This window comes from Medicago truncatula, chromosome 3 (genome assembly GCF_003473485.1).
Source record: "Medicago truncatula cultivar Jemalong A17 chromosome 3, MtrunA17r5.0-ANR, whole genome shotgun sequence".
Taxonomy (NCBI): Eukaryota; Viridiplantae; Streptophyta; class Magnoliopsida; order Fabales; family Fabaceae; genus Medicago; species Medicago truncatula.
Window position 1 is genome coordinate 52,834,585 of NC_053044.1, and position 24,824 is coordinate 52,859,408.

Genomic DNA, 24,824 nt, shown 5'->3' on the forward strand with positions numbered 1-24,824 from the left:
CTTCCTTGTTGTCTGTAACAATCCTTGTTCCACAAGACAATAGTCCTTTTCATTCCCCTCCTTCACTCACACACAAACACACATATATACTCACAACCCCATAAGTCAAGTAATCTCAATTACTCTTAGAAAGCTAGCAAGTACCTATCTCTAACCTATTAGCCTAGCTTCTTATGCTTCATGGAACTTCAGTCAGGTCTGGCTCTACCCATTCATAGTTCCATTGAAGGATTCGATCCCTACAACTCTGATTTAAATAATCACATTCGCGGTTCAGAAAATATAAAGTATGTCAAAAACAAACGTAGCTTTGATGAGTCTTTTGGAGATTTTTCGAAACCTTTGCCTCTATTAGTATGGAGTGGACAACCAAATGAAGAAGATGGCCGCAGTGAAAAGAAGAACAGAAGCATTCACACATCAAACAAGTAAGTTCATGCATGGATCAACCATGAGTTTGACAAAGTTACAACGTGTCACCGTAATTTAGACAAAAGTTACACTTTCTAGCTTCAACAAAATCACAGTGCTACTTGACTTTGTAAAATTTATCGTGATTACAAATTAACATGCACTAAACTAGCTGCTAATATGATTAATTTTTTTTATTATAAATATCATGACACCTTTATTATAATTTTTTGATGTACATGTATAAATAGTGAAGGAGAAAACCATTTGGTTGGGTGGCCACCAATTAAATCATGGAGGAAGAAAGAATTTCATGATCAGCAGCTTCCTGAACATATAAGGAAAGCTAATGAAAATCAAAATAGAAGATCAAAACCTTTGTATGTTAAGGTTAACATGGAAGGGGTTGGCATGGGAAGACAAATCAATTTGAGGCTTTACAACTCTTATCAAACTCTCAAAGACTCGTTGATTAGCATGTTTGTTAAATGTTAGTGTCTAGCGATATATTCATACTTCATAGTGCCATTCCTTTTTAGCTTTTGGTATATTTAGTGGATTTGTTTTTTATTATTTTGAACAGGCCAAAATTTTGAGGAAACTGGAGCAAACTATACACTCACATTTCAGAATAAACAAGGGGAGTGGAAGCTTACAAGCCATATAACATGGCAGTATGTGTCTGTTTTATATAAATATTAATGTTACATACTTTCATGGACAAGTTTATATCACATGAACTCAACAGTTATTTGGATCAGGAGCGAGAATTTAGAAATTTGGAATACGAAATATCATCATTGTAGAAAGGTAAGGTGTCTAAAGATCAAATTTATAACTTTTTTTGCAGATCCTTTATTGGTACTGTGCGGCGTTTGGCTATATTGAGGAATGGAGAATGTGAAACTATCTGACGAAGACTATACTACATAGTTTGTACTTTAATGCTGTTGTACTTTGTTAGTAAAGAGTACTATCTCCTTCAATGTGTTACAGAGAGCATAAGCAAAATATGTGAAGTCAAATTAGTGAATTACAATTTACAAATAATTTGTAATAATTTTGATTTTTTTACTAATAATAATATTGTAATTGTTCAAGTGTGTGCAAATAATTTGTAACAATCTCATAAGTTGATAAAAATGTCAAAATTATTAGACCAGACGTCATGACCAGATTCAAACCCTGACACCTTCACTTATGTGTGTGTTTATGATGACTTTACCATTCCGTCTATCTAAAAAAAACTAAAATTTCAACATTTGCCAAATAGTCTTATCCTTTTATATAAAATGGCTTAATAACACAAAAGAATACTACATCCGTCCCTAATTATAGGGCCCTTTTGAAAAATAACGGGAATTAAGATAGTGAAGATTTGTACTACCTCCGTCCCTAATTATAAGACTCTTTTGAAAAAAAAATTGTCCCTTTTTATAAGACCCCTTTGTTATTTCCAACTACAATAATTATTTCTTTACATACATGCCCCTATTTATTATACATCTTTTTCTTCAATCAGCAATAAATAACATGTTGAAAACATAAATCAACTCTCTTTCTTAAAGGATAAAATTGTAAAAACAATAGTAATTACAAACATATTTAATACAAATATTCACTATCTTAATTCCCGTTATTTTTTTAAAAGGGTCCTATAATAAGGGACGGAGATAATATTAAATATGTTTGTAATTACTATTGTTTTTACAATTTTATCCTTTAATAGAGAGGGTTGGTTTATGTTTTTAACATGTTATTTATTGCTGATTGAAGAAAAAAATATATAATAAATAGAGACATGTATGTAAAGAAATAATTAATGCAGTTGGAAATAGCAAAAAGGTCTTATAAAAACGAACAAAAAAAATTCTCAAAAGAGTCTTATAATTAGAGACGGAGGTAGTATGTTTTTAAACCGAAATTTGCCTATAATCATGAAATTGAGAGATTAATTTAGCACGTGTTAACTAATCTGCATGATAACTTGAACCTATAATTTCCCTTCAAAAAAAAAACTTGAACCTATAATTAAGTAGTTGATAAGGCTTAGAAGTTAAGACGAGGTTGGGGTTCAACATGAATAAATTCGTTATGTCCAACCCCAACATTGTATTATTATTTTTCCTAAATAATACCCCCTCCGTTTGTTTTAGGAAAAAAAAAATTGTCCTAAATTATATGTCGCTTTACAATACCAATACAATATTAATGTTATTTTTCCTATTATAACTTTAACTTTTTATTACTTTATCTTCTTTCAATTCTTTCATTTATTTTTCTCATATTACTCCCTCCGTCCCAAATTGTATGACGTTTTAGCCATTTCACACATATTAACAAATGTAATTAATATTGTGTGGGAAAGAGATATTATGAGTTATTTTACAAAATTGTCCTTAATAAATGATATGAGAAAGATAAATGAAGGAATTGAAAGCAGAGAGAGTAATAAATAGTTAAGGATATAATAGGAAAAGTAACAATAATATTTCATTGGTATTGTAAACGACATACAATTTGGGACAAATATTTTTTCTAAAATGACATACAATTTGGGACGGAGTGAGTATTTATTAAGAACAATTTTATAAAACAACTCATAATATCTATTTTCAATACAATATTAATTGCATTTCTTAATATGTGTGAAATGCTCAAAACGTCATATAATCTGGGACGGAGGGAATATTTGAAGTATTCCGTGGCATAGCTACAAATATCGGTTAAGTTCCAAAGTTTCCAATCACAGCATTACATCATACCACCAATAAACATACTTATGACAAGAATTTGAGATTCTTTATATGGAATGAAATTTATGTAGCATATTACAAGAAGCTAGGATCACTTATGGAGTTGAAATAGGGTGGTGAAGTGTGATTTTTTTTTCTTCTTCCATATTTCAAACAAATGGACTAACGTTAGGTATTTGTTTAGCTTAATACTTTCATGAAACGTGCAAAGCCTGAATATGTTGAAAAAACCTTACAATACTTATGACAAGAACTTGTGTACGCAAAGAAAAGGTTCTTTCCACATGCTTTTGACAATAACAAATTTAACATGGTTTTCTCTAATGCATCACAATAATTAAAATAAACAATTTGGTCATTTACAAAAATTAAAAAGAGACAATTTGATTCTTACACTGATAAAACTCAAATGATTTCTTCTTCATTGAACTCACCTCTGACATTTCTTTAAAATAGTAGTACAAACTTATCAACAAATATTGTGTGTTTATGTGAATGTTTAATTAATTTTTAATCTTCTCCTTTTCTTCCGAGTTTATTTAACCGGACTCAAACTTTACTTTATGCGTGACTATATGCATCGTTCTTAACATTTAAGAACAGTTTAAGATGGTTTAGTGGACATTCACATATAAAGACAATTTCTACTTAGGACAGTTTTTAGGGTGGAACAATTCTTAATACAATTTTGAGAATCAAGTGACTTGTAGGGTGTGGGTGAAGTAATTGGTGCTACGTAAAGGACCAGCAATGAATTAATTAGACCCATCATACCTTAGGGGCCTACTAGTTGAGTTTGTACCCTTCACTGCACGGGAACTATATAGAACTGGATTGAGTTGTTTCATCCATTGCTCGTGCGGGGTTAAGTGAATAGCAATTTAGCATATTTGCCATTTACACAACACCATCACGTGGACTTCACAAGTCTATACTTTGCCAAGCACTACATTGTGCTGTATTGGTAACCCTACACTTGTATTTTTGGACCACATACACACCTAACTATACAATATACCCCTACATCGCAAGTTGATGCATGCTTTGTGGAGCACATTTCAGTTTCACCATTTCGGTTTCTCTGATTAACATTGTCATTATAAACAAATACTCATTAATTAAATATCTTGAAATGATCTTTACTAGATAACAAAGAGAAAAAGTGATTGTGATGAATATTGATAAGGAAATTATTGTACAAGAATATGCACTTCCCTCACTAACAAGTCTAGTTTCATTGTCAATAATTTCCTTAACAACATTCATCACAATCACTTCCTCTCTTGTTATCCAGTAAAGATCATTTCCTCCACTATAAGTGGTTTCTATAACAAACACCAATTAAGGGGAGCTTCTTTTCTACCTATCTCTTTCCATGAGTTATGTATTCCAATTCTTAGCACATAGAAAACATATCAGAAAGCACCTGAAACTAAACAGACGTCTACAAAAGCTTGAATTTCGCAGTGCGAAGAACACGTGTTATAGTGCATTGACAGCTAACTACTATACAATGCTAAGAAATGGGAAAAGGAGGAATTCTAAGCCAAGACTTCAAGATGGGGTTCACAACAATAATTTCTCTACAAATATTTGAAAGCATTAATATGTCATTGAAGTAGATAAAATAGTCACAAGGAAAGGGGGTTTGAATTGTGACCCTTTAAAAATTAAACCTGTCACTTAAAAGTTATTCTCAAGTTGATAACTTGGAATGGTTAAGTTAACAGACAGACTTCAGAACGTTCTGAAGTGTTAGTATAAAAACAATTTAAATAATTAAATGTGTTTGTGTGTGTTGTGTTTACTGTAGGTAAATAGTAAAGAGAAGAGAAGAAGAACACACAGAAATTTATAGTGGTTCACCCAATGTGGGTTAGTCCACTCCTCACAATCTTGTGAGATTTTCCACTATGATGTTTGAGATAACTTCTCAAATCATGCACCTTACAACCTTGTTCACCTGAACAATTACAACAACTGTATTCTCTTAGCCTCAGCAAGCTTACACCTTTCTTGCTAAGTTACCCACTTAGACTTTTACACCTTTATGCTCAAACTAACACTTTAGTACCCCTAAAGCTAGATGAGACTTTTCTTTACAATTTGTATGGAGGTTTGAATGATATAGATCAGACAAGAGAAGAATGGAGGTTGAGATTTATCTTTGAAAAGATAAGAGAGATATTGATTTACACTTTTGAAGACTTCTTGGAATCTTTGTGATGATCAATATTTTTGCTAAAGCTTCAAACACTCTTATGTTGTTTTCTTGTATGCTTTGCAAAGGTGTGTGTTATGTTGAGGTCTTGATCTCTATTTATAGAGTTCTTGAGCCTTTGTAGCCGTTGGAGAGTGACCACTGGTCTTATGCCACGTGTCCTGGGACCCACCAACTTTAACTTGAAATTCTGGGCAAACTGAAACACTTCAGAATGTTGTTGTGTTCTTCATGATCTTCATCTGGGTTCATGTTGATGAACGATCAGATATGCATCTGAGCTTTTGCAGATGAATGTCACATGAATTTCTGGGTTGTACTTGAAGATTGTTCTTGGACGTACTTCAGAATGTTCCTGGATCAGATCTTCTTTGAAATCTGTCTTGGAACTAGTGCAGAATCTCATAAAGTGGAGTTGTCACTTCACTACCATGCTTTAGGGGATTTGGTTTGCTTTGTACAGTACCAACTCCCTTATGTGTCGAGATCTTGTTGAATCAGATCTGATCTTGCTTTTGACTTTGCCTTTTGCTTTCCAACCACTGTACTGTTCACGTCAGAAAAAGCATGGAGCAGGATCAAACTTTCTGAACTCAGGGGACTTCAGAATGTTTCTTTTGTTTCACTTAGGATGATTTGTAAGACTTGTAATTAATGTAATCAAATCCTAATAGTGAAACATTTATGAAGTGCAGCATGGAAAACATCTAGGATGATATTCTTAATGGAATATTCCTAATGTTTTGTACTTCAATTGTTCATAGTCTTAAATGAACATTGAAGATGTCCTTTTTGACTTTAATCAAATAAATGCCTTTATTCCTTGATTGATCTTAGTCATGTACTTTTTTGGGCTTTCATTTAAGTCACGTGAACCTTGCATGTTCTTCATTTAGTTCATGAATTTCTGGGCTTGGTTCTTGATGTTCATCATGAACAACCTTCTGAACTCTTTTTAACTTTCTGAACTCTGACTGAGTTCTTAAGTTTTTATGTCCTTTGATTCTTTGTATCTTGGTATGAATTTACACTTGTTCCTGTCTTAGTTAACCACTCAAGAGCACAAGTTAAATACCAACAAATTAATCAAAGTCCATTAATTCCTTAATCATCAAGGTTTGTTATCTTTAAAATAAATTAGGGATTTTGCCTCAACAGTCATCACAAGTACCTATTAAATGCCCCATTTTTTGAGATGTTCCCAAATCAGTCTTTTCAAATTGGCCATTCAAATCATCTTTGAATTCCAAGAAATAAGAACTTCTTCATGATTTGCAGTTTTCAACGTAAAGATCGATTTTCTTCGTGAGTTCAGCAAAATAAGAGCTTCCAATAGTTGCAGCCCAAGCTTTGCATACAAGTCAGAGTTATACAGGAAATTAAGAGGAACCAAAATAAAGATACAAAGCAACAAGTCTTCAGGGAGAAGCAGCTTTGAAATCACTTTATAACTCTCAGTACTATTTGAGTTTTGGTTCATATTCTTCTTGGCATGATCATATTCTTTGATTAGGTCATGAGGACCCCGTCATTTCCAAGTTTCGTCTTTGGAGGTTTCTGTAACGCCCTCTTTAATTATTTAATTATTTTATTGAGCTTAGAGTCCACTTTGATGATTTATGTGATTTTATATGATTAGGTGATGTGTTGATATTTTATTGATAGGCTTATTTTAGTATTTATTAGAATAAGATTTGAAAATAAAATAAATATTGAGATGTGGGGCTGTTTTGGAAATTAGAAGAGTTTAGTGGAATAAGAGGAATAAGATATAGTAGATAGAGGAGATATAAATAGGAGAAGACCTAGTTTAGAAAAAAGTAGTACGTACGTCCAATTTTGGAAAAAAAGGGAGAAAAAGCCAAGAGAAGGGAGGAAGACCTAGAGAGCTGCGATTTCAATTTCTAAGGTAAGGGTGAGACTAACTTTGCAATTCTATTAAGTCTGTGATTCAATGGTTAGGTTTAACATGATGTAGGATGAGTTTTAGAGGTTTTGAAAACTAGGTCAAAATTGTAGAATTAATGATTAAACGGTGGAAACTTGTTAGATTGATGTTGAAACTGTTCCTAGACCTTAGATAACGTGTAGGATGAATTCTGGAATCAATGTTAGGCTTAAAACCATGAGAAAAGATGAATTTTCATGAAAATTGCACTTCTGCCCGAGCCAACATTCATCGCTCGCCCTCGCGAACGATGATCCTCGCCTCGAGAGCGATGAAGTTCATCGCTCGCCTCGCGAACCATTTTCCTTTGCCTCGCGAGTTGCACATCGCAGCTCGCCATAGCGAACAGTTGAACTCGCCATAGCGAGCATGACCAGAGAGCTATTCAGATTTCGTAATTTTGACTTTTGAGTTGATCCTTAGATGTTTTTGAGTGCCTGAACATGTCTAATAATGATTAGGAAAGATTGGAGAATGAGATTGAACCTGGAGAGACTTTAGAATGAATTTTGTGAACTGAACCTGAACTCGCCATGGCGAGCAGAGGTTCTCGCCTCGCAGACTACCTTGTTTAGGTTAAATGCGATCCTTGTCGCACGAGTTGATGTGTGTTGATCTTAGAGGTTAGAAACTAAGTTGTTTATCTTGTTGTTGTTGTTCCAGTAAGACTGATGCATATGAATTGATGTTGTTTATAATGTTATATAATTGTATATACATTAAATGAATTATGTTTGATAGTTGAGATGTTGTTGGTATGAAGTTGAAATTGTTATACATGAAGATCATTATTAATGGGTACTTATTGTATATGTTTAAATGATGTTGTCTTGCTGTCGTGATGAATATGATTGACTAAGATGAATTAATATTGTTGTTTAAAGTTGATGATTAAATGTGAAAATATTTAGATATATTGTGAAGTTGTTGATATGAAGTTGTAATTGTTATATTTGATGATTATTGTTGATGTTGACTTGCTGTAAATTATTTGATGGTGTTGCCTTGCTGATGTGATGTGTTAATATCATTAAGATGTTAATGTTGGTTTAAGTTGTTTAAGTTATAAGATGTTGGTCCAAATTATTGGAGTCATAAGAGATGTCTAAGTTGTTAAGTTGTTAAGATGTTGAGTTCATTGCATACTCATTTACGTTGGGTGACAGCTTGATGCTCTGTAATGTATATTTATACATAATATGTGAAGGTAGAGGGCTTGATGCTCTGAGAGCCTATTTACGCTCAATACGTTGGGGCTTGATGTCCGGCTGGTACCACATGCATGATTAAGAAGTTGAAGTTGTATATGTTGAGTTTAAGTTGTAGAAGTTGCATTGTCGTTGTCGTTGAGTTGTCATTTGTCAATGAGTTATTAATGAAGAACTAAGTGAAGTATTAATATTTATTAATCATTGTTGTTATATGTTGTTGCTCATATTATTATAAGATGATGAATATGTTGTTGTTATATTATTATAAGATGATGAATATGTTGTTGTCTATATGATTAGGAGATGCTGATTATGTTGTCTATGTTATTATGAGGTGATGATTATGCTGTGTGTTAAAGATGATATTTATGATGTGATGATCTATGTTGGTTATGATTTGGTTGTTATGTGTTATATGATAATGTTTATAATGTGATGAATATGAAGTTAATGATGATTAGAAGTTGGTTGAGTCATTAAGAATTATTACATGAAGAATTATTATTACTAATAGGTGAAGTTATTTATGTTGTTAAATATAATTAATGAATTATATGCTTGATATTATTGTTTTGTGAAATCTCACCCCTTCTGCTTGGAAATGTTGCTCTTCGTATGAGTAACTTGCAGGTGATCAAGTTTAAGTAGCTGGAGTTGCTGTCGTTAGTGGTTATCCCTCACTGTGTCCTTTTAGGTGCTCTGATACGTAACGGGATGAGATCTTTTGTGGCTATTTCTTATTCCTTTACGTATTGATTTATGATTAAGTTGTTTAACTGAATTTATAAGATATTTTGATGAGGCCTGCGTGCCAAGACTTTTTAGGTTGATGAATTTAATCCGTTGCAATGTTTTGAAGTTGAATTATGTTGAAGGATAATTAGTTAATTATCTCATTTGTGATTTTAGAAGTGTAGCATTCCGTTTATATGTTGATTACTCTGATAATATGTTTGAAATTTTTAAGTTGAGAAAACGGGGTGTTACAGTTCCAACCAAGGTAATCAGAACCGGACCGGACATTAAACCGACAAAGGCATGGGTTTGGGGTTTGAAGGTTCAACCGGGGTTGAACCGAGGTCAAACCGTTTTTAATAAAATATCTCATTTATATATAAAATAGGTACCATTTGACTAAATAAAATCATTTTTTTTTAATATATCAACCAAAATTAAATTAAATAAATAAAGTTTAGTTATTCCTATATGGATATGGCAGCCCAAGCCCACTGAAGGCGGCCCACTTCTATTGTATTGTACACTCTCTAACCCTAATATGGTTTCTATTGAAACATGAAAGCAAACACAGCCACCGCAGCCTGCAAGCTTCACCTATATTATTGTATCCTTCATGGTTGTTCTATTTTTAATTTAAAGTTCACTTCTCTCTTCTTCTTCTTGAAACAAATCAAACGATTCATTTCTTTCTTCATTTTCTTGTAGTTTTGCTTGAATATTGCTATTCTGTGAATGAGTGATTCTCCTGTGATGTCTGTGAAGTAACGCGAAATGAAAAGAACCAAAACGCGGTCCAAACCGTCAAACCTCTTAAACCGCCGGTTTTGTCCGGTTTCATCGGTTTTTCACCGGTTTTACGGTTCATTTCCTGGTTTTATGACAGAGCGGTTTTAAAGCCATTCCGGACCGGATATAGGCCCGGTTGGCGGTTGAACCGGCCGGTCCGGTCCGATTTTAATTACCTTGGTTCCAACTATGTTGAGTCGAGTGATATAATCTTGGGATGGATGGGGTTGTAGCCTGAGTTCTTTCAACGCATTCTTATTAGTGAACCATCCATGAGAAAGAGGGAGAGCATAATCCACATGTTCAAAGATGAAGGTCTTTAAAGCCACATCGATTGTGCAAGGGTGAAGTGTAACATTCTTGCATGTAAGATTAAGAGCCCTAGGAAAAGTATCCTTATGATAGCTTTGGGTTTGGGAAAAAAGAACTGAAATGATAAATAGACACAAATTTCATGACACAATACAGACACCAAGGGTAATTTGGATATTTCACCCTTAAAGCGGGGGTAGTTTTGTAAATGCACGACAATCCTCTTCTTCCTGTCTCTTCCTCCTTTCTTTACTGCGTGTGTTTTCTTTCCCCCACCGTCCTCGTTACAACCGCCATCGCAACAACGACCACCACCCTCTCAACGAACACTCGTTCTCTTCTACCCTTCCTCTTCGTCATCGTTACACTCTTCCCGTCACCACCATAAACTCTTGTGTCTGTTTCTCCCTCATCGTATCTCAGTCTCGTATGATGTCGTGGAACTGGTCCAGATCTGAACGGAAGTTGAAAGGCTGGTCACTATTGATGACGACGGTGGTTGTGAGTGAAAGTTCAGGCGGTGGTGGTTGTAGAGAGAGACGTCAATGACAGTGGTGGCGGTCAGTGAGAGATGGATCGAAGAAGAATGTTGGAGGATGGTGATGATGGTGGTGGTGGTGCCGGAGAGAGTAATCGGTGGTTGGTTGCTGCCTGCTGGGTGGGTGAGAGATGAGAGGGACAGGAAACAACATGGATGGGAGTAAGAGAAAAGAGAAAGAGAAAATAAAATAAAATAAAATTATACGTATTTTGTATTTTATACGATGGTGTCTTTTTTGTGTTTGAAATGTTGTGTTCAGTTATCATAACTGAAGAAAAAGCCCTCTTTAGAGAAAAGGGAGAAAAGTTTATATTGATAGTATTCAAAGAAAATCGGGGAAATATAAGCATGATAGAGGAAGACATCAACTGGGCGGTTCCATTGAGCGGTTTGCACACTCCAGAGTCCAGCCCCAGAAACATTGTTACAGTTGATGTCTTCCTCTATCATGCTTATTATGGGCCTAAAAAAAAATTATAGCCCAGTAGTACTACTAAGTACTGCCCCACTCCTCCCCAGGTTTCCACATTCCTTTTCCGTTGTCTTGTTTTAGGCCTATTAGAATTAGGTCCTCTTACTTTTGGTGTTAGGTGAGTATTTTTTTGGGATGGTGATTTGAGGTTCTCATGTATACGGTAGTAATTTTTACCTTTGGGTGTACACATATATACGACGCCTTGTATTTATCTTTTAAAAAATTTAAAGAGAACATTGTTCTTTAAAAAAAAATACATTTTTATTTTATTACGAGTCTTTTTTCACTTACAAGCCGAGCCTCCGGATTCGTAGGAACGGTCCTGAATGTTTCTATATTTTGGTAGTCTAAAAAAAATTAATATTATATCAAAATTGTATCTATATATTTTTTTTAAGCAAAAGAAGGGATGCAGAGGGGTCTCCTACTACAACACCCTAATCGTATTAAAAGCGAAGAGAAAGTACAAAAAAGAGGGGGGACGTGACCAAAACCCTCAAGAAAAAAAAAACAGAAAAGAGAAAAATCAAAGCTTAAATTGAACACTTTTGGGAGCACCTACCTACCCTCAGCCCGGTAGCGTAGCTTCCTTTGTATCTATATATGATGATATAAGCAATGAATTAACCTATTCTTTTTGTTTGTCTGTTGAAAAGTTTCTACCATACGGTGAATATAAAAACCAACTTCATTTGTTCGAAAATAAAGAAAAACAATTTCACTTTTGGGAGCACCTACCTACCCTCAGCCCGGTAGCGTAGCTTCCTTTGTATCTATATATGACGATATAAGCAATGAATTAACCTATTCTTTTTGTTTGTCTGTTGAAAAGTTTCTACCATACGGTGAATATAAAAACCAACTTCATTTGTTCGAAAATAAAGAAAAACAATTTCACTTTTGGGAGCACCTACCTACCCTCAGCCCGGTAGCGTAGCTTCCTTTGTATCTATATATGATGATATAAACAATGAATTAACCTATTCTTTTTGTTTATCTGTTGAAAAATTTCTACCATACGGTAAATATAAAAACCAACTTCATTTGTTCGAAAATAAAGAAAAATAATTTCACCTGATAAAGGATAGTCTACAACCATGAAAGGGATAGATCCCTTAACATTTGGAATTAATCCTTTTCGATTTATGTTGAAAATTGCTACAGTTGGAAAATTATTGATTGAATTCAATTCAATCGAATTCTTGGAAAGAATCTGTGTTCTTTCTTCTTGTTTAAAATTTAAAATGCAAGAGTGATAAAATCATAAAAATGAAAATAAGGTGCGCTTTAGAAAAAAATCACATTTTTTAAAAAACGATCACGGTGGGACTCGAACCCACAATCTCCCGCTCCGGAGGCGAGCGCCTTATCCATTAGGCCACGCGACCTTTTTTAATAGCATTTCGTTATATAAAATTTAAGTACCATATACTATCTTTAAGGAAACAATTATATATGAGAAATACTTGATTGGAACCCCAAATGAAACGTATTTGGACACATACAATAATGAAACTTAAAAGAAAAATAATTTAGTCACATCACTTAATATTATTTTTCTTTTAAACTTTACCATTCATGGGTGTTTGCCAAAATAAATTTCATTTGTGGTTGTGTCTATGCAAGAGTTGTTCATTATATACTTAATTCTCATAAGTATTCCTCCTCTTTACTCTATTTTTTTTAAGGGTTTTTTCCTCTATTTCTTTTAATTACACATTTCTATTTTTTTTAAGTAGTCTATTGGCTATAATTCACATTTAAGGTGGATCAATGTGAAGCAAGAATATAATCAAATGTTATAATTAATCGTAGGGTTAAAAAAAAAGTCAAGAACCAAAGTAAAATACTCTTCTTCGCAATATACATAGTATGAGAGATTAGTTTTACGGTACAAGGAATTCTCTAAACAGTGGAGAGAAAAACTTGAAAGAACAAAAGGTTTTCCATAATTTATGAACATTACCAGCATGCTAAATCAAACATACCTAAAAATTCATTTTGGACAATTAAACTTTCTCAAATTATTTCTTTTTAAGAACCAAAAAGTTTTGTGCTAAAATAATAGATGCCAAAAAGATCAACAAACCCTCTACACGTAACAAATTTATGAACAATGCTAAAAACATTTATATTAACATTTTTTTTTAAAACTCATTAATTTATGGGATGAAATACATATGATGTGACCCACTTGTATTTTATTCAATAAAAAATAAAATTTATTCGTAATTGACTCTGTGCTAAGTATACTCTTGCTCAATCTTATTATATTATATGTCTGGGTTAAAATATTTATCAATCTCAAATTATTTATCATTTTATGATATCAATATATATTTATTACTTTTATAATATCTTTTACTTGTTAAATGAAGTAAAAGATATTTTAGTTTTAATTGTATTAAAATTCAGTATAACTAATCATTTCAAAAATGCAAATGTCAACTGAGACATATAATTAAACAAATTATGTTTTAGCAGAAACTAAAATTGCATAATATTCTTTTGGACGAAATTTTTCAGAAGTTCCATTTTATAAGGACAGAATATATTTACTCTACAAAAAATAATTGGTACAATATTTACCCTGCAATTTACGAACATACTTCTTTTTTTTTTTTTACCATACTTCTATTTTGGTGTCAATGAAGATTTGTTTGACGCAGCTGAATTTTCTTTTTGACCGAGACGACGAAAGAAAACGGTTGGAAGCGAGAGCATGCGTTGGATCAATGATTCAACAGCTAGTTAACGATTCTGACTTCATAGTCAATTATTCTATATGCACCTCTTCTCTTCATAATGAGCTGTTTATGTTTATATAGGAAAAGAAAGCAAAAATAAAAATGTCCTCCCGTGTTTAGAGCTGGCACTCGCAAGTAGACAATGCTGGATCACAATGTATGCTAGGAAATACAGATAAAGTCATCGTACAAAAAATTAAATTAAAAACCAACTATTTTTTTAAGCAAAGAAAAATATAGTATTAAATAGAATGGAAGTAAAAAAAGCTACGGACATCAACCTGATCCAACAACCATATATTTAGCCTACAAAAATTGTCTAATAGAATTGAATATTCCTTCTTCCCTTCATAATAACTTAATCCTTTTTTCATTTCATTCATATTAAAAAGAATGAAAGAGAAAGAAAAATAGTTTTAAACGTCTTATCAAATATTGATGCATTCTCGATTATAATAAATACATAGTATTTGTAAAAAAAATAAAATGCATAGTAGAATATATTGAATTAGAGTGATAAAAATAATATTATTAAAATTATAATTGAAAAATATAATAAATATGAATTGAAAAGTAAAATGGGTCAATTTTTTTAGACATTTTTTTTTGCAAATGATTAAGTTATTTTGGAACGAAGGGAGTGTATATCCAATGTTTGTCTAACATACACAATATTGCATATGTTAAAGGAACTAAAAATAACAATTTTTGATTGAAAAACTACAATTATTTATTAAAAAGTTATATATTTAGCTTCTTCAAAGAAAAGGTTATATATTTAATATAAAATGCATAAATTTTAATTCAAATTTACTACTTTAAACTTCTTAATATGTACAAATTTGCACATGGTAGAAAAACCTAATTATTTAACTCAAAATAACAGCTTTAATAATTTTATTTGCCCAAAATAATAGTGCCAAAAAAATTTGTCCAATAAAATTACAATGTATTATGTATTATTTCACCCGAAATAGTAGTTTTATTTGCCTAGTTCTGTTAGTCCAAGTCCATTTATACCTTAAGAATTGTTAATCGGAATCAAATGAGCCACCAACTTTCTCTAACATTTCATTCTTATAAACATCTTTCATAAGTAAAAATAAAATAGATTTTTTTTTTGTGTGGCTATCGTCCATGATTACAACCAATAATAACAAAATGTACGGTAAAAACAACAAACTAGACCAAGATCCAGTATAGTGAAACCATATGTGTAAGGATAATACACATTGAAAGTACAAGTAAACAAACCTAACGTGGGGTTGAAACCGGATTGCAAAAGAAGAAGAAAAATGTGTATACTCCCCAGGCATGTAAACAAACCATGGCCAAATTCAAACTCATGTTTAAATTAGAGTTTGAAAATGTCAAGTTTGTCCAAATTGATATGCTAATTGGAGGCTGCCTTATTTGCCTTGCAAAATATGAAGCTATCATGAGCATCCCTTGCAATTTGAATATCATGAAGAAAATTTTCCTCTTGTGCCTTGATCAAGAGACCTGAGAACATCTCTGAATAAAATAATAAACAAGTTAGGTAATAAAAGGTCAGCTTGACAAAGGCAACATTAAGTTGAAAAATTCCTGATACGTGCTTCTATTAAGAGCAACTGTAACATTGTAGATGCTCTAAGAAAAAAGACGCGAAAGGATATGCGTATAACACGAAAAAAATGCCATTTTTGGCTATCTAATTTCATAAACTCAATCACATTTCTTCACAAATAAATAAATAATGAAAAGATCAAGTTTAGCTCTGTTTTCTTCAAATTTTACCTTTAATTTATAAGTTTTTTTTTTTGAAGAAGCTAAATTAGTCCACCTAAATTGACATCTAAGATAATCGAACATGAGACCTCGAGGAGAAGCACACTCCCAAGCCATAAACCAATATCACCAAACCAACCCAAGTGGGTTTTTATTCACAATTTTACCCATTTTATCAAACAATTGAAATTAATCTTAATTTCATACTTATCGAATCTAATTTAATTCTATCTAAAATTTAAGGCAAATCCGATGTATTCCTTAAATGAATCTTAACAAATTAAATCAATCCCAAATCAAATTTAAATAGTAAAAAATAAAAATAACAACAAAACCAGCTGACAAAATATTGTTTATATTCTCTAAAAAAAAAAATTGTTTATATTACAAGCTTAATTGTTTGTCTGGTAATAGAGATAAATTATGATCCGTTCCTTTATCGGTAGCAAATTATGTTACTCATCAAAAAAGACGGCAAGCCTTCACCAAAAAAATAAAAATAAAGACGGCAAGCTATTATCTCAAAAATAATATATTACGTACTTAATTAAATTGAGATATGTGATGCATTAAGTCCAATAATGAGTATAAAAAAGTCGAATAGAAAAGTCCAACAAGGAAGGAAAATGCAACGAAAAAAGCCAACCATATTAAACAAGGTTAAAGTGCACTTTTCCCCCTTAAGTTTTAAAAAATTATTATTTTGGTGTTCTATGAACAAAAATTACAATTTTGGCCTCTTAAGATTTAGCTCATTTGCAACTTTGATCCTTTTTACCAATGTTGACCGGTCAATGCCTACGTGGCACGCCATGTGTGTAATTACTGAACTAAAAAACCAAATAATTATTTTTTAAATTAAATAAATGAAAAATGAAATTAAAAAAAATAAGGAAAAAATTAAAAATAAAATTATTTTGTAACATTTTTTTTTGATGGAATTGGTTTTAAGCTTCTTCAAATTAAGAGCTTGAACTTGTTTATTTTTCTGCATTTCTTCAAACAGCTTATCTTCAACTGAAGTATCATACACTTTCCCTTCTCCAAACCCCTTCGGCTTCTTCTCCAACCATTCTTTCATTTCATCAAACCCAACTATCTCTTCTTCCTTTGTCAACCTCATCTTTTTCACCTTCTTCCTCTTCATATTCAACTTCTTCATCGAACTCTTCCTCAATTTCATCAACTATGCTTGCGCTTCCGCGTACTTCTTTCTTTGTGGCTGCCGGAATGAACATGTCGCCGTGTACGGTGCGCATACTCTTAACGCTGGTTCGTCGGAATTGTAACCGTGAAATGAAAGAAGAGCGAGGGAAAATGATGTAACACCCCGTTACCCAAAAGTAATTAAATAATTAAACATACATCAGAGTAAATCCCAAACGGGCATGTCACACTACATTTTCAAATTTTTCTTAAATAGAAATATAAAACTATTTAATTAAACCTCAATAATCTGCAGCGGAATATTTGCATTAAGAGCAACAACATTAACTGTTTAATTCTCCATGATAATCCTTGGCATAAAAGCCTCAACAACATAAATTCAACCACTAAAAAGGGCTACAACAACAAGTTTCAAAATATGATACATAAGGAATGAAACAATAAATAAGGTAAACCCATCCCAAATGTATCAGAGCCCTAGACACTTGAGCCACCACCAACTACTCAGGATCACCTGCAAGTTACCCATAGGAAGGGCAACATTTTCAAGCAGAAGGGGTGAGATTCACAACAATAAGATATAGATATTAAAATTCGTCAATTGAATCTAACACCCTAAATATAATCAGTTCATCATCTTATATGCATATGTATATATACTTCATAAAACAACATCATCATCATCAAATCAATCATCATCATATAGGTATAAATATATACTTCATCAAACAACATCATCATCGTCAATATGGCAACTACAACCAACAACACCGACTCATGCAAATGACATGACAACACCGCTAAGACAACACCCTAGACTCCTCAATAAATGCAAATATGCATGTGGTACCATAATCAGGGCCGTGACCCACACCGCTGTCGAATGGTTAAAGCATTCTCACCAGGACCTAAGTCCTCACCGCTCAACACCGCTTTTGAACAACTAGTGTTCCACCACTTTGAACGACAAGGCGTTCCAGAGCCGAAGCTCTCCCACTTTGATGTTATGCAACTACCCAACCTGTGTATATCTACATACAACTCAACAAATGCATATATATATGTATATGACTCAATTCTCCATAACTCCACACTTGTATGATTTAATGAATGTAAACATACCACACAGTCATCAATAGTTCATCATTAATCAATCCAACAATCTAGAAAAATGCACAATTTATCTTAATCATGCTCATACATCAAGCTCCATTCAAAACGTTCAAACAGGATTCAACAACTCAAGGATATTAGTAATCAACAACATCAATTATATTAGCTTAGATACATTGAGAGACTATACCCTTATAGACAACTTCCATCCCTACCCCAAGGACCACTCATGAACTCATTAGACCCTTATACAACGTTATATCTTTCCTAAAAACATCTCTATACGTTTAGGATAAAGTCCCTACACTTAGGAAGAAGTTTGGAAGCATTTGGAGTGAAGAAAATTGCATTTTAGGGTTTATGGTAAGACAACATCAGTCATACTAAAATTACACATTTTCTGTCAAAATCGCCTCATGATCACCAGAATCGCCTCATGATTTCGACAGTATCAGACATACTAAAATTATAGATTTTTCTGTCAAAATCGCCTCATGATTTCTAGAATCGCCTCATGATTTCGACAGTATCAGACATACTAAAATTACAGATTTTTCTGTCAAAATCGCCTCATGATTTCGACAGTATCAGACATCCTAAAATTACACATTTTCTGCGATTTTCTACCATGGGAACCTCCTTGGCTCCATCTCTTAACCCTAAACTCTCCAAAATCATCCATAAACATCACCATATGATTACCCTATCATTAAAACGTTAACCCATCACTAACCTACCTGATTAACAACTCTTTTCACCATTCAATTCTATGGTTTCTACACTTTTTCATTCAAAAACCAATAATCAAAACCTAATCCCAAATTTCTCAATTTCTACCAGAAACATGTTAAATCAAAATCAGAATTACAATCTATACTATTGAAAGTAAATCTCACCCTTACCTTAGTTCAGAAAATCGCACGACACACGGTTGATCTTGGTTCTACTTGTTCTTCTCTCCCCTTGTTCTTGGTTTTCTCTCCCAAAACTTGTTTCACGTAAAACTGCTTCTGACCTTTTCTTTTCCTAACTCCCAAACTATAACTCCCCTTTTATTTCATTAAACTCCCCTTAATTCTATTAAATCCTAATTAACTCCCTAATTTCTAAAATAATAATAATTCCCACTAATTTTAATTATTATTTTATTAAACCATATATTAAAATGCACACACCACATAAATCACCAAAAATCATATAAAATCATATATGAGACTCCAAATAATTCAAAATAAAATAAATAACAACTAGGGCGTTACAAATGACACCTGTATGCCATCGAATAAACGCACGTACAACCAAACCAACTATAATGTATCATATGTAACACAAGTTTGATTTCACACTTGTTCTTCCTTTCACTTCAAAAATCAATCTAATTTCAACTATTAGGGTTTCTTTTTGAAATGTGGAGGGATTCCATCGCCAACGGAACCGTCTCAACAATCTGAATCACGTTTGGCTTCTTCTCATGTTGTTGAACATATAAATTGTTAATTTTTTTTCTTTGTTAGATTGGGATTGAGAGGAAGAGATGAAGAAGAAGAAGAAATAAAAGATTGAGATTTGATTTTTTTTTTTTAATTTTAATTTTTTTCCTGTTTTTTTTTAAATTTAATTTTTCATTTATTTAATTTTAAAAATGATTAAATGGCTTTTTTTTTTTAATTCAATAATTACATATATGATGTGCCACGTAGGCATTGATCAGTCAAAATTGACAAAAAGGATAAAAAATGCAAATGGGCTGAATCTTAAAAAATCAAAATTATAATTTTTATTTATAGGGGACGAAAATCAGAACTTTTTAAAATATAGGGTGGAAAAGTGCATTTAGCTTCAAACAAAATCCTTACATTGATTTTTTACCGTAAAATACCGAACATTTCATATTTATCCTCCCACCGACGCCCCCACAGGCGGGACCTACCTAACAACCGGAACATCCGGTTCCCGTGTCCGCATCAAAACAGGAAGAATGAAAATGAGCATCATATATCAGAAACCGAGTCCACATCACCGTGAACCGTACGCGTCGTATACAAACCCACCCTCCTTATTCTTTTCTTCAGACACCTATCTCTCCGGTAACTAGCTGCTACAACAACAACAGTATCTTTATTTGTTTCAGCTTTTTCATTTTCTTTCTCTCTCCCAATTCCCATAGATCTGAAACACTGTTCGCACCCCCACCTTTGACCTTTCAACTCTTTTCTTCATTGGTCTTTCTTCCCTTAAATCTAGATCCGGATCAATCTTACCGGAGCTAGCTAGCTCCATACCCGTGCGTGGATCTAGGAAGTAAGAAAGGTAAGCTTTAAGGATCTATTAATATTTGAATTGAAACGGTTATTAGGGTTTTGAAATTTCTACTTTTAGAAATATCACTTCACTTCATTCAATTCTGTTATAACCGTTTCAATCATAATCATAATCATAATCATAATCATAATCATAATCGTAGCAGTTCAGTCTTAAAAGATGACTTCGAGCACAATCCGAAAAGCTATTGGAGCGGTGAAGGATCAGACGAGTATTGGAATAGCGAAAGTCGCGAGCAACATGGCGCCGGAATTGGAGGTGGCGATTGTGAAAGCGACGAGTCACGACGAAGATCCAGCGAGTGAGAAGTATATAAGAGAGATCTTGAACTTGATGTCTTACTCGCGTGGTTATGTTAACGCCTGTGTTTCAGCTGTGTCCAAGCGATTGGGGAAGACGCGTGATTGGATTGTTGCGTTGAAAGCTCTTATACTTGTTCATCGACTGATGAATGATGGAACACCGATTTTCCAGGAAGAGATTATGTATGCTACAAGGAGAGGGACTAGGTTGTTGAATATGTCTGATTTTAGAGATGAGGCTCATTCAAGCTCCTGGGATCATTCTGCTTTTGTTAGGACTTATGCTTTGTATCTTGATCAGAGGCTTGAGTTGATGTTGTTTGATAGAAAAGCTGGTAGTGTTGGTGTTGGTGGTGGAGGTGGGGATGAGAGGTTTGGTGGGAGGGAAAATAATTTCAGGTCGCCGCCGAATGAGTATGAGTATGGAGGTGGACAATTTAGAGGGGAAGGTGGGATGAGGAAGACGAGGTCGTATGGTGATGTGAATGAAGCGTCTGGGAATGATGATAGAAGGATTGTTACTGTGACCCCTTTGAGAGATATGAAGCCGGAGAGGATTTTCGGGAAGATGAGTCATTTGCAGAGGCTTTTGGATCGTTTCTTGGCTTGTAGGCCAACTGGGTTGGCTAAGAACAATAGGATGATTTTGATTGCGTTGTATCCGTTGGTTAAGGAAAGTTTTCAGTTGTATGCTGATATATGTGAGGTTTTGGCAGTGTTGCTTGACAAATTCTTTGATATGGAGTATCCTGATTGTGTCAAGGCCTTTGATGCTTATGCAAGTGCTGCTAAACAGATTGATGAACTTGTGGCATTTTACAATTGGTGTAAAGAGAGTGGTTTGGCGAGATCCTCCGAGTATCCAGAAGTTCAGAGAATTACTAGTAAGTTGTTGGAGACACTGGAGGAGTTTGTGAGGGATAGGGCTAAGAGGCCAAAGAGTCCAGAGAGGAAAGAGGAAGCTCCTAAGCTGGAAGTACAAGAGGAGGAGCCGGTCCCGGATATGAACGAGATCAAGGCACTGCCTGCACCTGAGAATTATACCCCGCCTCCTCCACCAGAGCCTGAGCCTGAGCCAAAGCCGCAGTTTACGGAGGACTTGGTGAATCTGAGAGAGGATGCAGTCACTGCAGACGATCAGGGTAATAGATTTGCTTTGGCACTCTTTGCTGGTGCACCAGCTAATAATAATGCAAATGGATCGTGGGAAGCCTTTCCATCAAATGGACAGCCGGAAGTAACTTCAGCTTGGCAAACCCCTGCCGCTGAACCTGGGAAAGCTGATTGGGAATTGGCATTGGTTGAGACAGCCAGCAATTTATCTAGGCAGAAGAATGCTTTAGGTGGTGGGCTTGATCCCTTATTGTTGAATGGCATGTATGATCAAGGAATGGTGAGGCAGCATGTGAGCACTTCTCAACTTAGTGGAGGGAGTGCTAGCAGTGTGGCGTTGCCGGCACCGGGAAAGACCACAACACCTGTTTTAGCTCTCCCAGCCCCAGATGGATCTGTGCAGCCAGTTAATCAGGATCCGTTCGCTGCATCCTTGAACATTCCACCTCCCTCCTATGTGCAAATGGCCGAAATGGAGAAGAAGCAACAATTACTTGTGCATGAGCAGCAGCTGTGGCATCAGTATGCAAGAGATGGGATGCAAGGCCAGTCTAGCTTGAACAAAATGAACAATGGTACTGGATACTATGCTGGAGGTCCTATGCCTTACGGAATGCCCCCAGTTCACGGAATGGGACCTCCAAACGGGTATTACCATACTCCTATATGATCCCCTCACGCTTTCTTTTTGCCACATATCTATAGTTTGTTTCGTTTATTTTTTTACTATGACATAGTGGTTTCCTTTGTTTTAAATGGTGTCATCTTATTATTGAGATCTGCATTTAGTACGATGGGATGCAAAGGAGACGGTTCGAGGAGACAATTTCTTGTTTGGTTTTTGATGGTGGGAGATGTGTAACTCAATTGTGATGTCTCTGTGTCTTTGTTGTAATAGTAACATTTTCTTCTTGATTTTGTACTTCAAATGATTCTTGCTCAAAAAAACAATCGTTTAACTACTGTAAATTTTATAAAATGCTTGTGCTGACGTTATTGATTGCTTATGCATATTTTCATCTTATGGTAACTGTAATTAGCTGCTTATTCGTAAAATTTTACTCACTAGAGTAGTACAATAATAGTGAAGTGGTTCCGTAGCTAGTTCTTGCATGAGACTATTGGTATAATTAATCTAAAGTTTAATCTAATTTTTTTGCTCTTATTATTGTTGTTCACAATTGTAAGTTATTGTGTAAGAAAATCTTGTAGTTCGTTTTGGTTGGGGTATTGTTGGGGGATGAGAGTAGTAACAGGGGACCGTGATATTCATAAATACATGTCTTAATTTTATAATGTGCATTATTCACATAGTTTATTTTAAACATATTTTTTAACTAATATATAAATATAAATGATAGAGTAAGTCTATTTGTCTCAATAAATATTTTTAGAATATCAAATTTTTATGATTTTATATTATATAGTTAAAAATATTAATGATCGAGTTATGTATTGATTTGTGCATAGTTGTTGATTGCGACATGGATTTAAAAATGGCTGTAGTAGGTTATTAGGGTACAAAGTGATTTGATTGAAATTAAGTTCAATTAAAGCAGGTTTCTAAAGTGTGCCTATTTTGAACCTCAATTTTATTTGAATTATGATTCATTAGGATGAATCTCGATTACTAAAATAGTAATATCAATTCATTCTAATAATGTAAATCACTGTCTAAAATCCAGTGTTTATAGTTTGTAACTACGCGAAGACAATCACTTTTCTTTTTCATTTGATTTATGACATGAATTTTGAATTATTTATCAATTTTATTTAAATACATTTAACTTATTTTTACTTTAAAATGTCATAATTTCACTGTTAATATACATTTCTTAGGAATTATTATAAGATTTCATTAACAATTTAAAAAGCAGTTCATCCATTTCTTGATTGAACAAATCATTAATTTAGTTTCTAAATTATTTCTATCTCTTTAATTTAATCTTCAAACTATAGGAGTAAAATAAGTATTATACAAAGAATATAAAATCTGTCAATTTAGTCAATCCTGTTAAAATGTTAAAAAACCCATAAAAAAAATTAAAATGTTAAAAAGTAAATTTGAACTGCTATTCCTGTCCCTCTTATTAGCAAGTCATGGGCTATGACTTTGACTTGAAGGAGAACGTTTTCAATTGTCATTTTCCAGTTACTTCTTACCTTTGGTCACCAAATTCTCAACTACATTATCATCAATCTTTCCTTGGATCCTAATTAGATGGCAAATAACATCACTCGTGGCATTAATCTTTTCAGCGCCCATCATACGCACCTAATCTGGATTGAATATTGAAACTATTGTTTTTCGATATGTTTGGTGAAAACTGTCAAATGGGTGATCTGTCAACATATGAAGTAGTTATTATATGTAGCTGTGTATGACATTGGGATTAATCTTGATTATTGTAATATCATCTGAGAAGAATTCACAGTTGGGGATTGAGTATAAGGCATATATAATTTGATTAAAAATAGTTGTTTAAATATAAAAGGGAAAATTGTATTAACCTCCCTTAAGGTTTGTTGAAATATAACACACACCGCCTCTATTTGTTAAAAAGACACTAACCAACCTCCCTCAACACCAATTCTGTTGTGATACCGTTAACATGCAATTAAACAACTAAAAATACAAAACTTAAATCAAGAGGAAAACCACAGAAGCCATTGGAACCCATAATCCGTCAAGAACATTATGCAAAAACACCCCGTGGCCACGGTATGAGAATGCTTGTATATGAGAGCCGCTGCATTGCAAATCACATAACGCCTTTGTGAGCGCTGAGCAGGAACTTAAACCTCTTTAACCATTTCCCCCAAATGTGCAAAGATGTGTGATATATCTCAAAAGTATCTTACTCTGTTTGATATTCAATTGCATAGATTTA

The 24,824-nt window shown here is 33.6% G+C and overlaps 2 protein-coding genes and 1 non-coding gene across 4 annotated transcripts; 2 read left to right on the forward strand and 1 right to left on the reverse strand.

Annotated features, from left to right (window-relative positions):
• LOC11435437 (auxin-responsive protein IAA29) lies at positions 1 to 1,485 on the forward strand. Its single transcript, XM_003603325.4, has 4 exons — positions 1 to 428; positions 663 to 901; positions 995 to 1,085; positions 1,262 to 1,485. Exons 1-4 carry the CDS (start codon positions 181 to 183, stop codon positions 1,323 to 1,325), a joined length of 642 nt encoding a protein of 213 aa, XP_003603373.1. The 5' UTR covers positions 1 to 180; the 3' UTR covers positions 1,326 to 1,485.
• Positions 1,486 to 12,714: 11,229 nt separating this feature from the next.
• On the reverse strand, positions 12,715 to 12,787 carry TRNAR-CCG (transfer RNA arginine (anticodon CCG)). The gene has a single exon. It is a non-coding gene; the product is annotated as a tRNA-Arg (tRNA).
• A 7,408-nt stretch (positions 12,788 to 20,195) lies between these two features.
• Positions 20,196 to 22,957, forward strand: LOC11428819 (putative clathrin assembly protein At2g25430). 2 transcript variants are annotated; one of them, XM_024780131.2, is made up of 2 exons: positions 20,196 to 20,506; positions 20,661 to 22,957. In XM_024780131.2, exon 2 carries the CDS (start codon positions 20,678 to 20,680, stop codon positions 22,601 to 22,603), a length of 1,926 nt encoding a protein of 641 aa, XP_024635899.2. In that variant the 5' UTR covers positions 20,196 to 20,506; positions 20,661 to 20,677; the 3' UTR covers positions 22,604 to 22,957. The 2 variants fall into 2 exon arrangements, with proteins under 2 accessions (XP_024635899.2, XP_024635900.2); XM_024780132.2 differs by having other exon boundaries at positions 20,664 to 22,957.
• The last annotated feature ends 1,867 nt before the right edge of the window (positions 22,958 to 24,824 follow it).

Coding starts and splice junctions, on each gene's coding strand:
- LOC11428819 (XM_024780131.2), top strand. CDS start 20,678: ATGACTTCGAGCACAATCCGAAAAGCTATTGGAGCGGTGAAGGATCAG.
- LOC11435437 (XM_003603325.4), top strand. CDS start 181: ATGGAACTTCAGTCAGGTCTGGCTCTACCCATTCATAGTTCCATTGAA. Junction 429..662: donor AGCATTCACACATCAAACAA/GTAAGTTCATGC, acceptor ATGTATAAATAG/TGAAGGAGAAAACCATTTGG. Junction 1,086..1,261: donor ACAAGCCATATAACATGGCA/GTATGTGTCTGT, acceptor CTTTTTTTGCAG/ATCCTTTATTGGTACTGTGC.